Below are 13,994 nucleotides of genomic sequence, written 5' to 3'. Positions count from 1 at the left end.
GGTGTGGAAGAGTGGTCTGGGGGGGGGGGGGGGTTGAGGTCTGGGTGTGGATGTGGGTGCTGGGATGGAGTCCATCCCCCTGGCATTGGGGGTGGGCATGGCTATGGGTGTTGAGGGTGGGAGCGATGCCAGGGGTGGCCATTGCCCCGCATTGGGGCAGGGTGCGGTGCCGCTGGGGGTTGGAGGGGTGCTCAAACCCCCTCCCTCCCATGTGTCCTCCCAGATCAAATCCAACCGAGACAGAAACACCAAGATCTTCTACAGCATCACAGGGCAGGGGGCAGATGCCCCCCCTGAGGGCATCTTCACCATCGAGAAGGAGTCGGGCTGGATGAAGGTGACGCAGCCACTGGACCGAGAGCGCATCGACAAGTACCACGTAGGTCCCTGCTGGGGGGATGCCAGGGGGTGCCACACCGTGCTCCCCCCCAGCTCACACCTCTGCCTCACAGCTCTTCTCCCATGCTGTGTCGGAGAACGGCAAACCGGTGGAGGAGCCGATGGAGATCATTGTCACCGTGACAGACCAGAATGACAACAAGCCCCAGTTCACACAGGATGTCTTCAGGGGCTCCGTGCCCGAGGGTGCTTTGCCAGGTAGGACCCTGTGCTGCTGGGACCATCCTGATGGGGGACATGGGTGTTGTGTCCCATCACCCCTCTCACCAGGACATTCCTGTCCCCAGGCACTTCTGTGATGCAGGTGACTGCCACGGATGCGGATGATGCAGTGGAGACCTACAACGGCGTCATCGCCTACTCCATCCTCAGCCAGGAGCCACGGGAGCCCCATCCCCACATGTTCACCATCAACAAGGCCACCGGTGCCCTCAGTGTCATCGCCAGCGGCCTGGACCGGGAGGTGGGCTTGGTGGCACCGTGGGGTGGGTGGCCCCTGCCCTGAGCAGGGGGGCTGACGGGCTGTCCCTCTGTCTGTCCGCCGCAGCGCGTGCGGGAGTACACGCTGACAGTGCAGGCAGCTGATCTGGATGGTGAGGGCTTGACCACGACGGCGCTGGCCGTGATCGAGATCACCGATATCAATGACAACGCCCCTGATTTTGACCCCAAAATGGTAATGTGGGCCCCCCCCGGTGGAACTCCCCCTACCCCAGTGCCTGTCGTGCTTCAGCACTGATGGTGCCCCCAACCCACAGTACGAGGCATCTGTGCTGGAGAATGAAGCTGGACGGGAGGTGGCCCGGCTGGTTGCCACCGACCTGGATGAGCCAAGCACGCCAGCATGGCGAGCCGTTTACTCCATCTTGCGTGGCAATGAGGGAGGTGCCTTCACCATCACCACCGACCCTGCCAGCAATGAGGGTGTCCTCCGTACTGCCAAGGTGTGTGTGTGTGTCCCCTCCCTGTGTCCCCCCCTTGCTGCCTGCTGTGGGGTGCTTCCCATCCCCTCCCCTCTCCCAGAGTCTGGACTACGAGGCTAAGAAGCAGTTCATGCTCCACGTGGCTGTGACCAATGAGGCCCCCTTCACCGTGAAGCTGCCAACAGCCACTGCCGTGGTGATGGTCAACGTGGAGGACGTCAATGAGGCACCTGTTTTTGACCCGCCGGTGCAGCTTGCCCAGGTGTCCGAGGACGTGCCACCAGGGCAGACCCTCACCTCCTACACAGCCCAGGACCCCGACAAGGCACAGGGGCAGAGGATCAAGTGAGAACAGTTGGGGTTGGGGTCTGGCTGGGGTTTCTACTGTCTCCTGCTGTGGCACCAGCTCCTCTCTGCCCCCCCAGGTATCTGGTGGGGCACGACCCAGCAGGCTGGCTGGCTGTGCACCCTGAGAACGGCCTGGTGAGTGCACGGGACCACCTGGACCGCGAGTCCCCATTCGTCAAGAACAGCACCTACAGCGCCGTGCTGCTGGCCATGGATGATGGTGAGCACCATCAAAGGGGCCCTTGTTCCTCCATCCCACGTGAGGGACATGTGCTGCCATCACCAGGAACTGCAGCCCAGCTCCAACACAAAGCACTGCCAGGGGCTGTTGGTCCCCACCCCTGTCCCCATGGGGGTCCTGGACCCCCCCTCCAGCATTGCTCCTCCCTGCAGGCTCGCCACCCGCCACAGGCACTGGCACTCTGCTCCTCACCCTGCTCGACGTCAACGACCATGGCCCCGAGGCCGAACCCCGGGACATCACTGTCTGCAACCACAACCCCCAGCCCCAGGTCCTCACCGTCACCGACCGGGACCTGCCCCCCAACACCGGCCCCTTCCGTGCCGAGCTCAGCCAGGGCTCAGGGGACAGCTGGGCTGTGGAGGTTGGCGACCAAGGTAAGAACGGGGATGCTTGGCACGAGGCGGCATTACCGGTGCACCAGGTCACCCCCAATACCATTTTGTGCAGATGACACCGTCACCCTGCGGCTGGTGGCACCGCTGGAGCCGGACCTGTACAGTGTCTACCTGCGGCTCTTTGACCAGCCAGGCAAAGCCCAGCTCACTGCCATCACCGCGCGGGTCTGTGCCTGTGAGGGGCCGGTGCAGAGCTGCCCCCAGAGCCCCCAGCCCGCCACTGGCCTGCCCTTTGTCCTTGCTGCCCTGGGAGCCCTCCTGGCCTTACTGCGTGAGTAGGGGGTCCTGGTGCTGTGGGGTTGGGGGGGTGTGTGCTCTTGCTGATGCTGCTGCTCCCTCCCAGTCATCCTGTTGCTGCTGCTGCTCTTTGTGAGGAGGAGGAAGGTGATAAAGGAGCCGCTGCTGCTGCCTGAGGATGACACACGGGACAACGTCTTTTACTACGGGGAGGAGGGCGGCGGGGAGGAGGACCAGGTGGGTGTCCAGGGGGTTGGTGTCACCATGAGTGGCTTCCTCCCACCCCTCTCCATCATCTGTGTGTTCCCTCCTCCAGGACTATGACCTGCGGCAGCTGCACCGGGGCCTGGACGCCCGCCCTGAGGTGCTGCTCCGCAACGACGTGGCCCCCACCCTCCTGCCAGCCCCCCAGTACCGGCCCCGTCCCGCCAACCCTGACGACATCGGCACCTTCATCGACGAGGTGAGCTCCACACCCCACCCACACAGGCACCCTGGGGCATCCCCAGCTCGGAGCGGGCAGTCACTGACCCCTCTGTTCCCCCAGAACCTGAAGGCGGCTGACACAGACCCCACGGCTCCCCCGTACGACTCCCTCCTGGTGTTCGACTACGAGGGCAGTGGCTCAGAGGCCACCTCGCTCAGCTCCCTCAACTCCTCCGACTCCGACCGTGACCAGGACTATGACTACCTCAACGACTGGGGCAGCCGCTTCAAGAAGCTGGCCGACCTCTACGGCGGTGGGGAGGAGGACGACTAGGGCCCCCCCAGCCTCACTGCCCCCCCCTGCCTCATGCCTTACCGCTGCCCGTGCCTTGGGGCTGCCCCCCCCCGCCTCAGCGGCTGCCCCCTCGCCTTCCTCGCCTGTATTTTTTTTTTTTAAATGTATGGAATAATAAAGGCCGTGTGATGCTACGGACGGGGTGAGCAGGTGCTGGTGTCACTTTTAATAAAGGATGTAGTTTTTTGGTTTTTTTAGACGCTCCAGCCTCTATGTGGCTTTGTGTTCTGGGACCTGCTGCCCTCCCCAGGGATGGGCGCTGACCCCAGCCCCAGTGTGGCCCACCCAGACCCCTACCATGTCCCTTTGCCCACAGCAGCATCCTGTGCCAGCATGGCAGTGGCCATGGCCCCTGGCAGTGGAGGCTCCACAAGGGTGTCCTTGTCCCCACAGGGTGCACAGGCAGAGCACTGAGCCCCCCACTCTGTGCCCTGTGGGAGCAGCACCAGTGGCACCAAATACCTCCATGCTGGGGCAGCCAGAGTCCTGCCCACCTGCACCCTCCCAGGTTGCCACCCTGTCCCCCTGGGGTGGCCATTGCCCCACACGTGGCAGTGCTGGCACAGCAGCCCCCGGCCCCAGCAGGACCCTGGCTTCAGGCAACTAATCTGTTAATCAACCGGGCCAAGGAATCTGCTGTGGGCAGGAGGGTGGTGGGGGCTGCACACCCCCTGGCTGGGAGCACAGCCCTGGGAAAGCCCCAGCACCCCAGTGTGTCCCACTGGCCCTATGCTCAGCCCCAGCCAGATCTTGACCCTTGCCAGAGCCCTGGGGTGGTGGGTGTCTCCGGGGGTCCCTGAGGGCAGCCCTGGGGTGGCACCGAGTGTCCCTGGGGGAAGCCGTGGCATGATGGGTGGCATTAGGGATCCCTGGGGACTTCTCTGTGCTGGAGTTCACCTCCAGCTTTGCCGGGGACAGAGGGATGCTGGCAGGGACAGCGGCTGCAGCACCCCCGGGGACCCATAGACCCTTCTTTCCCATGTTCACCCCTGGCAGGGTTGGGACCCGCGGGGGCCGAGGTGAGTGTTCCCCGGGGGGGGCCTAGCACCATCCACCGCACGCCCTCCCCAAAGGTCCCACGACCCCGGATGGAAACCTATGGAGCCTCCCGTGCCCCGGGGGCTGCACGGCTGGGGCTGGGCGTGCGGGGCCGTGGGTACCCAGGGAGCCGGGAGTACCGGGGGAGCCGGAGGCGGGCGGGACAGCACCGCCTCTCTTCGGGGCGGGGCGGTTCCCCCGGGGGCGGCCGGCACCTGCGGGGCGGGACCGGGATCGGGACCGGACCCACCTGCGGCTCCGCTGCGGCAGCGTCCCGATCCCTCCGGCACCGCACCGGCACCGGCAGCCATGGGGCGGCGGGGGGGCTGCCCGGCCCCGCTCTGCCTCCTCCTCCTCCTGCTCCAGGTGAGGGACGGGACCTCCGGAACCTCCCCGGGGCGCTGGGACCCTGCCCGAGACCTTGCCCGGGACATTGGGACCCTGTCCCGGACGCTGCTCAGGACCCTGTAACCCATCCCGGGGTGGAGGGAACCTGCCCGGGACCTTTCTTGGGACCCTGCTCTGGACCCTGGGACCCTTCCCAGGACCTTTGGACCCTGCCCAGGACTGTGGGACCCTCTCCGGGACCCAGCCCGAGTCCCTGGGACCCTTCCTGGGGTGGTGGGACCCTGCCCGGGACCCTTCCCAGGACTGACCCCCCCTCTCTCCTGGCAGGCCAGTCACTGGCTGTGCAATCAGGCGGAGTCGTGCCAGCCTGGCTTCACTGCGGAGACCTTCGCCCTCGGCGTGCCGCGGGACAGCGTGGCGGCGGGACGGGCGCTGGGACGAGGTACGGGACGAGGGAGCCATGGGGACGGGCTGGGTGCGTGGCACTGGGGTGGCAACGGGGGATGGAGCTGCGGCTTCGTGCCCGTGTGGTGTCGGGGTGGCCGTGGGCACGGTGCCATGGCGGTAGGGTCAGTCTCGATGCACCGAGCGTGTCCGTGTGGGGCAGGGGGGCGGTGCGGAGGGGCCGGGGCCGCGCGGGTGCCAGCGCTCCCGCCGTGGCAGGACGGCGGCGCGGGGGCCGCGGGTGCCTCTCCCCGGGGTGTGCCGGCGCTGACTCAGGCGCTGTGTGGACCTGTCGAGGCCAGCAGGCCAGGGCGTGGGGCTGTGCAGGCGTCTGTGCTGCCCGTGTGGTTCAGGCACGGGGGTTCACCTGGGTGGACCCCCCTTTTGTGGCTGTGGAGCCGAGTCCCCACCGCGGCCTTGGCGTGGGGACGGTGGTGTCTCACCATGCTGGTATGGAAGCTCCGTCCCAGTGTGGTGGGTGCCAGAGCTGGTTGATGGTGGTGCTGGCACCATAGTCTGCTGGGGGTGACTAAGTGGGCAAAAAGCCAAAGGGTGCAGAGCACTGGGGGCTGCCAAACCCCCTTGGCTCCCGCAGGGTTTCACCGGGGCTCGGGGTATCAGTGGGAGCTGGGCCCTGCCCCACACTGCAGGAATTGCTCGTTTGTTGTTCGTTAGCTTTCTGGTTGATCATTAACAAAGTCACTAGCTGCAGCAGCCTGTGTCTGCCGGGTCTGTGCTCGATACCACGGTGACGGGCAGCGACGTGGCCTTGGTATCTGCCAGCTGCACGGGGCTGGTCTCCAAAGCCACAGCCTGCTGGAAATGCCCCGGCACCAGCACTTCTAGTTTCGGGTCCTAGACGGAGACGGGGTGTGGGAGGAGGGAAAGGGACGGGCAGCAGCGTCTGCCCGTGTGGGACAAGTGCCAGCCTGGTGACGCGCAGCCATGACACAGCAATGCCCGGCCATGCGGGTGGACATGGTGGGCACTCGGCTGTGCCACCCCCCACATACCAAAGCCCCCAGCCAGGCTGTGGCGCGGGCGGGCTGACGAGCCAGCCTGTAATTAAGCTGATGAGTTGAGCGTGGTGTTTTCCCTCCGACAGGTCTGGACAGGCCAGGGCAGCAAACACCTGCGCGGGGGCTGCAGCGTCCCTGGGGCTGGGATGGGACCCTGCAGCTCTGCTCAGTGGGTTGAGGGTAGGGGGTCTCTGGGTAGCATGGCCCCATGGAACACAGAGCAGGGTGAGTGCTCCCAAGTCAGCCCTGGGTGGGAGAACCTCGAGAGTCTGAAGTCATGGTGAAACTCAGGTGACATCAGCAGGTGCGCTGGCGGGACGTGCTGCTCGGGTAGACGTAATTCCCGATATGGGGTGGGCAGTGCAGGGTGGTTGGCAACTGGGACCCAGGAGTGGTGGCACCCAGCTCTGCCCTGCTGAGGCCCTGTGGGATGTGGAGTGGCTCTGGGGGCTTCCCTGGTTTCCATCTGGGTGCTGGGTCTCATCCCCCCGGCCGGCAGCCTGGCAATGGTGGGCATCAGGAAGGAGGGGATCCCCCGAGGAACCCCTCCAGCTCTCCTCTGCCACGGCTCTGGAGTGAAGAGGGGCCCCCAGCTGCCAGCCCCAGGGAGGGGAGGAGGGGAAGGCTGTGGAGGGCTTTCCTTCAGCAGCAGAGCTGGAAAAACAGGTTGTGCATGGCTGGGCAGGAAGGGGGAAGTGAGTGCAGAGCACCAGGAGCACTCGTTGCACTTGTTGCACCCGGCATGGGGCTGGGGGCTGAGCACTGCTCGCTCACTGCACCCATCTGGCACAGTGCCAAGACTGCGCCTGTGCCCATGGGTGCCAGGGTGCCTCCCCCACCACCTGCCCCAGCACGTTCTGGCCCAGCCGGCCCCACTGGCTCCCTTAGCCCACAGCTTTTGCCGGGGGTCTCACTGTGGGGCCGCACTGGGCTGGCATCCCGCTGGTGGTTCCTGCCTGGGCAGGGTCGGGGGCACTGTGGCAGGCAGCCCCCAGCCCAGGGCTTGGCCATCACCCCCTACCCACCTCTGTCTTGCCACCATCCCCACATTCCTGAGCTGCACATGGGCTGACGTAACCTCATGGGGTGGTGGGACTGGTGCTGGTGGCACTGGCAGTGGCCCCGTGCCCGGTGTTGGGGGATGCTGCATGCCTCGCACCCTGGGCACATCGCCCTGCCCTGGCACAGCAAAGCGCTGCGGGTGATGCTGGGGCTGGTGGCGGTGGTGCTGGCAGGGGCTCTGGCCTGGGTGCTGCTGGCTCAGACAAACCATCTCCCAGACAAAGGGTGTTTGTTCAGGAGCTCTGGCGGCGCGGCCCCAGCTCATGTGATGCCTGCTGACTGCTGCAGTGCAGCTCGAGCCTCCCCCGGGCTGGCAGTGGCCCCTGCATGCTGGTCCCCCAGCAGGGTGCCAAGTTGGAGATGCCAGAACACCATCTGCCCTGGTCTGTGGTGGGTGCCTGCTGTCCCTGAGGACCCCCTGCAGCAGAGGTGCCAAAGGGTGCCGGGTGCCAGGTGCCCTGGCTGCCACCCAGTGCCAGGGTCCCCAGGCACTGGGTCACCATAACTCACCATCCCCTAGAGCCCTGTGGATCTGCCCTGGCACCCCCAGGACCCCCTCATCTGGGGTGCCAGGGGCTGGGGACCAGCACAGGTAAGCAGGTGCTGCCCTTGTTTTATTTCACAAGCAGCTGGAATGGCAGCACCACAGGCAGTGCAGCACTGATGTGCCACAGGAGGGGACATGCTGTGCCAGAGGGATACGTGGTGCACAGCGATGTGCCACGTGGCAGGGATGTGTTTGTGGGGATGGGATGTGCATGGTGTCATGCGCAGGGATGTGCCATACGTGGTGCTATAGTCTGGAATTTGCCATGCACAGCATGGACACACCGTGCTGGGTGCTGTTTGTCCCACTGCCATCAGGCTGGCAGGGATCCCATGGCACACCAGGTTGTGTCGTGCCCAGTCCTGCACCAAAACCATGGCAGGGATGTCCCGTGCATTGTGCCACAGCCCCTGCCCGTGCCAGGATGCTGGCAGGGCACGTGTCACAGTGTGGGGCAGCCCTGCCCACCCACTCTCCCTCTCCCCAGTGAGCTTTGTGGAGTGCGGCGAGCAGCGCCGTGCTGCGTACCTGTCGGATGACACGCGCTTCAAGGTGAGCAGGGACGGTGTCGTCTCTGCCACCCGACCCCTGCAGCTCCAGCACAGGGAGATCAGCTTCACCGTCCACACCTGGGACACCACCGGCAAGAAGCACTTGGCCAGGGTGACTCTGCATAGGCGGAAACACCGCCGTCACAACCACCAACAACAGGTGAAGACCAGCCCCTCTCTCCTCGGGGACACTGTGGCCCTTCTCCCCAGTGGAGAGCATGAAAGGGGCTTGGAAAGGTGCTGGCACCAAGCTGAGTTGCTCTCCCTGTAGGACGTGGCACCTGAGCTGCTGATCTTCCCCAAGCCCAGCCATGGCCTCCGGCGGCAGAAGAGGGACTGGGTCATTCCCCCCATCAACTGTCCTGAGAATGAGCGGGGGCCCTTCCCCAAGAAGCTGGTGCAGGTATGGCTCCGTGGGGATGGGGTGCAGGGACAGGGGATCCTTGGGCTGCCAGGACACCTGAACCCCTCTCTGCTTCCCCTCCAGATCAAATCCAACAAGGACAAGGAGACCAAGGTTTTCTACAGCATCACAGGGCAGGGGGCAGACACCCCCCCTGTGGGCATCTTCACCATCGAGCGGGAGACAGGGTGGCTGGAGGTGACGAAGCCGCTGGACCGAGAGGAGAAAGATAAATATGTTGTGAGTGGGGGTCAAACATGTCATGAGTGGGGGTCTGGGACAGGATGGTCCCCAGTGCTGCACGGGGACTGATGGTGCCCTTGCAGCTCTTCTCCCACGCTGTGTCAGCCAACGGGCAGCCCGTGGAGGATCCCATGGAGATCATCATCACTGTGACAGACCAGAATGACAACCGGCCTGTCTTCACCAAGCAAGTCTTCATTGGCTACATCGAGGAGAATGCCAAGCCGGGTGGGTGGGGCTGGCAGCTGAGGCCCCATGGCTGAGACCAGGCAGAGCCCTGAGCCAGAGCCACGACAGGGTTTCTGGTGGGGTTTGTCCCACCAGTGACACCTCTGCTGTGTGTCCCCGTGCCCAGGCACGTCCGTGATGACGGTGAACGCCACGGACGCAGACGACGCGATCAACGTGAACAACGGCATCATCGGCTACTCCATCCTGAGCGAGGAGCCCAAGAGTGCCCAGCAGATGTTCACCATCGACCCTGAGAAGGGCATCATCAGTGTCATTGGCACCGGGCTGGACCGGGAGGTGGGCAGCCTGGGGGTGTCCTGGGGGACCACGCAGCAGCTCCACAGTGGGACGAGCCGTGGAGAGCTGGGGTGCCGGAGCTGTGGGGTCCAGTGGCTCAGGGACTTGTCATTGCTGGGTCACTGTTCCCTGCTCTGGGGGTCCATGGCCCCGAGCCCATCATGAACAGCACTGGAGATGCTGCCAGGCCCCTTGGGGGCAGCAGGGACCTTGGCGAGTGTCTGTCAGCAGCCAGAGCCAGGGCTGGAGGAGGGTGGAAGAGCTGGCAGGGATGTCCCCTCAGGGGCACGTGCCAGGCCCCGTCCCAGCCCTGACCACAATGATTTTGGCTTGCAGACCACTCCCAACTACACGCTGATCATCCAGGCTGCGGACCAGGAGGGCACTGGCCTGACCAACACCGCCACCGCCATCGTGGAAGTCACCGACGCCAACGACAACCCCCCCATCTTCAACCCCACCTCGGTACCGAGTCGGCTCCCGGGAGCCGCTGCCCCTTCCCAGCCGTGGTGGCACGAGCCCCCACCCTGGGGTGCCCGGGACTGCCCATGTGACTGTCCCTGTCCCCTCTCTTGCAGTACGAGGGGTCAGTGAAGGAGAATGAGGCAGGGCTGGTGGTGACCCGGCTGCACGTGACAGACCAGGACGTGCCGGGCTCCCCTGCCTGGCAAGCCGTCTACCGCATCAAAAGTGGGGACCAGGACGGTGACTTCAGCATCTCCACTGACCCCAAAACCAACGATGGCATCCTGAAAACTGCCAAGGTGGGTCCTGCTGCCACACAGCCACCCTGGCTGTCCCTGCAGCAGCCCCAGCACTGCCCCGGCTCCTCTCTCCCTCCCCCAGGGCCTGGATTACGAGAGCAGGAGCCGGTACAACCTGGTGGTGACAGTGGAGAACGCTGTCCCCTTTGCCGTGCCCTTGGGGCTCTCCTCAGCCAGCGTCCTGGTGGTGGTCACAGATGAGAACGAAGCCCCCATCTTCGTGCCCCCAGTCAAGACAGCAGAGGTGATGGAGGACCTGCCGCTGGGCCACCAGGTCACCTCCTATACTGCGCAGGACCCCGACAGGGACCAGAGGCAGAAAATCATGTGAGTGGCAGAGGGGTTGGCAGAGGGGGCCATGCTGGGGAGCCCCGAGGCTGCACTGTGCCCCCACTGACCCCTCCTTGCCCAGGTACCGCATGGGCAGCGACCCCGCGGGGTGGCTGGCCATCGACCCCGAGAACGGCATCGTCACGGTGGCCCAGCCGCTGGACCGGGAGGCGGCGCATGTCATCAACAGCACCTACAAGGCCATTGTCCTGGCCGTGGACAGCGGTGAGCAGCAGGGCTGTGGCTCAGGGGAAGGGGCTGCTGCCACTGCCCGTGTCCCGGCGGGGCTCCTGGGGCCAGGCCGGGACCCCTCCCCGAGTGTCCTGCTTAACCCCCCGCCCTGCAGGGCTTCCGGATGCCACCGGCACGGGGACGCTGCTCCTCCATCTCCTGGATGTGAACGACAACGCGCCCACGCCGGAGCCCCGGTCCTTTGAGATCTGCAGCCGGGAGCCCGAGGAGCAGATTCTGACCATTGTTGACAAGGACCTGCCCCCCAACACCTATCCCTTCCAGGCAGAGCCGGCCCTTGGCTCTGGCACCAACTGGACTGTCAGGGTGATCGGACAAGGTAGGTGCCACCTGGTCTGTCTCAGCCACCCACCTTTGGTGCGGGGTGGTGGGGGATGCTGAGCAAGGGCCTGATCCCAGCCCCCCTCAGCTCTGCATGGTCCCTCGAGTGCAGGCAGTGCCAGGCCCCGGGCTGGGGAACTGCCCCGTGGCAAAGCCCCACAGCAGTGCTGAGGGTGTCCCCAAATGGGGGAGTGGGGACCTGTGTCTGAGCCCAAACCGACCTCTCTGCACAAAAGACCAGGTGGTGCTGAAGCTGACGAAGGAGCTGGAGCCGGGGGAGTACAACGTCTTCCTGAAGCTGACGGACGCGCAGGGCAAGCCGCAGACGACACCGGTGAAGGTCCAAGTGTGCGACTGTGAAGGGCCGGCCAAGAACTGTGAGCGACGAGCGTACGTTGCTGGTGGCCTGGGTGTCCCTGCCATCCTGGGCATCCTGGGGGGCATCCTGGCACTGCTGAGTGAGTACTGCGGGATGGGGATGGGGACAGGGCTGGGACGGAGACAGGGCCAGTCTCGCCCTGACACGGGTGCCCTCTACTCACAGTCCTGCTGCTGCTGCTGCTCCTCTTCGCCCGGCGGAGGACGGTGGTGAAGGAGCCGCTGCTCCCACCTGAGGATGACATGCGGGACAATGTCTACCACTATGATGAGGAGGGTGGCGGTGAGGAGGACCAGGTGGGACAGCTGTGTTGGGACAGACCCTGCCCACGGGGTCCCTGTGGAACCCCCTGTCCTTCCCGCCCCAGGGTGGCAGTGCCCACAGCCATCCCTTGAGCATCATCTCATTGCGTCCCCCCGTCATAGGACTATGACCTGAGCCAGCTGCACCGGGGCCTGGACGCCCGCCCTGAGGTGATCCGCAATGACGTGGCCCCCCCGCTGATGGCTGCCCCCCAGTACCGGCCCCGGCCCGCCAACCCTGACGAGATTGGAAACTTCATCGACGAGGTGAGCCCTGGCCCTGCATGGAGCTCTGGGGGGTGAGCACCACACCCAGGCAGGCACCCTGGGGCATCCCCAGCTCGGAGCGGGCAGTCACTGACCCCTCTGTTCCCCCAGAACCTGAAGGCGGCCGACACAGACCCCACAGCTCCCCCGTACGACTCCCTCCTGGTGTTCGACTACGAGGGCAGTGGCTCAGAGGCCACCTCGCTCAGCTCCCTCAACTCCTCCGACTCCGACCGTGACCAGGACTATGACTACCTCAACGACTGGGGCAGCCGCTTCAAGAAGCTGGCCGACCTCTACGGCGGCGGGGAGGAGGACGACTAGGGCCCCCCCAGCCACCTGGCACAGGTGCCTCTCTGCATTTCACCCCACCACTTTCATGTTGGCTTTTGCCAAACCCTCCTCCAACATCCTCTCAACCTGGTGTCCACATCCCCCACACTCAGTGCAGGGGAAGCTTGGGATCACCAGGGCTGGGGAGGGGGGCAGGTTGGGGAGCCTGTGTGTTTCCTCCAGACAGGGCATGGAGCCATCTGCTCCCCACTTTGGAGCCAAGGTGCTCCTGGTCACATGGGGCAGGATCAGCTCCTCTGTCCCCACCGCCTTCCTCCCCTTGCTGCAGGGGCTAAAGGGTTTCTCTGGCACTCTCTGAAATACCTCGTGCTCCCAGCCCTGACACAACCCTTGTGCTTGGCTCAAGACTCAGCGCCAGGGAATCTGGGGGGGCAGCCCCGGCACCCCACCTGTGCCAGAGCAGGGTGAGGTGATCAATACACACAGACCAAAGATGTGCTGTCGCGTGCTATACGTGATGGCATTGTATTTGATACTTGGTGTTTGGCAGATTTCTATTTTTCTGTATCCCAGATTATGGTGTGATTTCCTTCTGTGTCATGCCAGGTGTAATTATCATGCAGTCAATGAAAGGCGCTTTTGGAAATCAAACGGCTTTACTGAAATTCTGAACTCCGTGTTTAGCTGTTTTAATGGTTTGTATTTTTTATCATGGGAAAAGGGTCTGATGCAGGCTGGGAATCCAGCACTGGTCTAGTGTTAATTGATTGTATGGTTTTTATATAAAATTGAAATAATAAATTGTTTTAAGAAAACCAAAAGCCCGTTTCTCTGTGAGCAGCTTTGCTGGTTTCGCTGCCCGTGCCCTGCACAGCCATGCTGGCCACCAAAGGGCAGATGGCAAATGCCCAGCTGTGTCACAAGGACAGATCTGTTCCAGAGCATGTTTTCTCATCACTGAGGGCCATGAGGAGGCAGGGCTGGCAACTAAACAGCACAGTTTTGCTTCGTGCCCAGTCTCCCCCCACGGGTCCTAGGGAAAGGAGGAGCAGGACACAGTGTGAAAACCGCCTTGTGCCTTATCCTGGCACCTGTGTGCGCCGGGCTTGGCCCCACACCCTGCCCTGTCAGCCTGCCGGAGGGATGGCTGATGTTTGTCCAACCCTGTAACTGCTGTGAGCTCCCTTCGATATGGAAACACAAAGGAATAACATGCCCTGCAGTGCCTGAAGGCTTTCAAGGACACAGAAACCTGGTAGTCTGGCAAAGGATTTGAAACCATCCTGCCTCGTTACCCTCCTGACAGGCGGGGTGCTCTTCTCTGTGCTTTGCTGTTCAATGCGAAGGTGGGTCTGGCTGCTGACCCTGGCCGGGGGGTTGCTGTGTGCTCACACACCTCCTGCCCCTGCCCGCTGTGACACCGGGCTGCCTTTGGGCTCCCCCTCCTTAGGGAGAATACCGGTTTCCCTTTGGAAGCTGCAAACCTTTGCCAGACGCAGCCAAAGCCTGTTCTTGGCGCGGGGGTGAGCCTGGGTGCGGGAGCTCTCCGGAAACACCTGGCCTAGCGCGGGGGCT

General features: G+C 64.1%; 2 protein-coding genes across 2 annotated transcripts; both read left to right on the top strand.

The window, feature by feature from the left end:
* The first annotated feature begins 347 nt into the window (after positions 1-347).
* On the top strand, positions 348-3,461 carry LOC127389175 (B-cadherin-like). The gene is made up of 12 exons (XM_051629437.1): positions 348-379; positions 433-597; positions 687-862; positions 947-1,075; positions 1,158-1,343; positions 1,423-1,667; positions 1,748-1,890; positions 2,064-2,288; positions 2,362-2,580; positions 2,653-2,783; positions 2,863-3,009; positions 3,094-3,461. Exons 2-12 carry the CDS (start codon positions 501-503, stop codon positions 3,304-3,306), a joined length of 1,911 nt encoding a protein of 636 aa, XP_051485397.1. The 5' UTR covers positions 348-379; positions 433-500; the 3' UTR covers positions 3,307-3,461.
* A 1,134-nt stretch (positions 3,462-4,595) lies between these two features.
* CDH1 (cadherin 1) lies at positions 4,596-13,240 on the top strand. Its single transcript, XM_051629432.1, has 16 exons — positions 4,596-4,731; positions 5,041-5,155; positions 8,273-8,496; positions 8,608-8,739; positions 8,824-8,979; positions 9,066-9,210; positions 9,338-9,510; positions 9,847-9,975; positions 10,089-10,274; positions 10,357-10,601; positions 10,687-10,829; positions 10,951-11,175; positions 11,414-11,635; positions 11,722-11,852; positions 11,982-12,125; positions 12,237-13,240. Exons 1-16 carry the CDS (start codon positions 4,675-4,677, stop codon positions 12,447-12,449), a joined length of 2,640 nt encoding a protein of 879 aa, XP_051485392.1. The 5' UTR covers positions 4,596-4,674; the 3' UTR covers positions 12,450-13,240.
* The last annotated feature ends 754 nt before the right edge of the window (positions 13,241-13,994 follow it).

Source organism: Apus apus, chromosome 11 (genome assembly GCF_020740795.1).
Source record: "Apus apus isolate bApuApu2 chromosome 11, bApuApu2.pri.cur, whole genome shotgun sequence".
NCBI lineage: Eukaryota > Metazoa > Chordata > Aves > Apodiformes > Apodidae > Apus > Apus apus.
This window is presented reverse-complemented; position numbering and strand designations above follow the sequence as displayed.

What these genes read in the sequence shown, in the direction of transcription:
- CDH1 (XM_051629432.1), top strand. Translation starts at nt 4,675, where the DNA reads ATGGGGCGGCGGGGGGGCTGCCCGGCCCCGCTCTGCCTCCTCCTCCTC. An exon ending in GGGACGGGCGCTGGGACGAG is followed by an intron (nt 5,156 to 8,272) that starts GTACGGGACGAG and finishes CCCTCTCCCCAG; the next exon opens with TGAGCTTTGTGGAGTGCGGC. An exon ending in CGAGGAGAATGCCAAGCCGG is followed by an intron (nt 9,211 to 9,337) that starts GTGGGTGGGGCT and finishes CCCCGTGCCCAG; the next exon opens with GCACGTCCGTGATGACGGTG.
- LOC127389175 (XM_051629437.1), top strand. Translation starts at nt 501, where the DNA reads ATGGAGATCATTGTCACCGTGACAGACCAGAATGACAACAAGCCCCAG. An exon ending in AGCCCTCCTGGCCTTACTGC is followed by an intron (nt 2,581 to 2,652) that starts GTGAGTAGGGGG and finishes GCTCCCTCCCAG; the next exon opens with TCATCCTGTTGCTGCTGCTG. An exon ending in TCGGCACCTTCATCGACGAG is followed by an intron (nt 3,010 to 3,093) that starts GTGAGCTCCACA and finishes CTGTTCCCCCAG; the next exon opens with AACCTGAAGGCGGCTGACAC.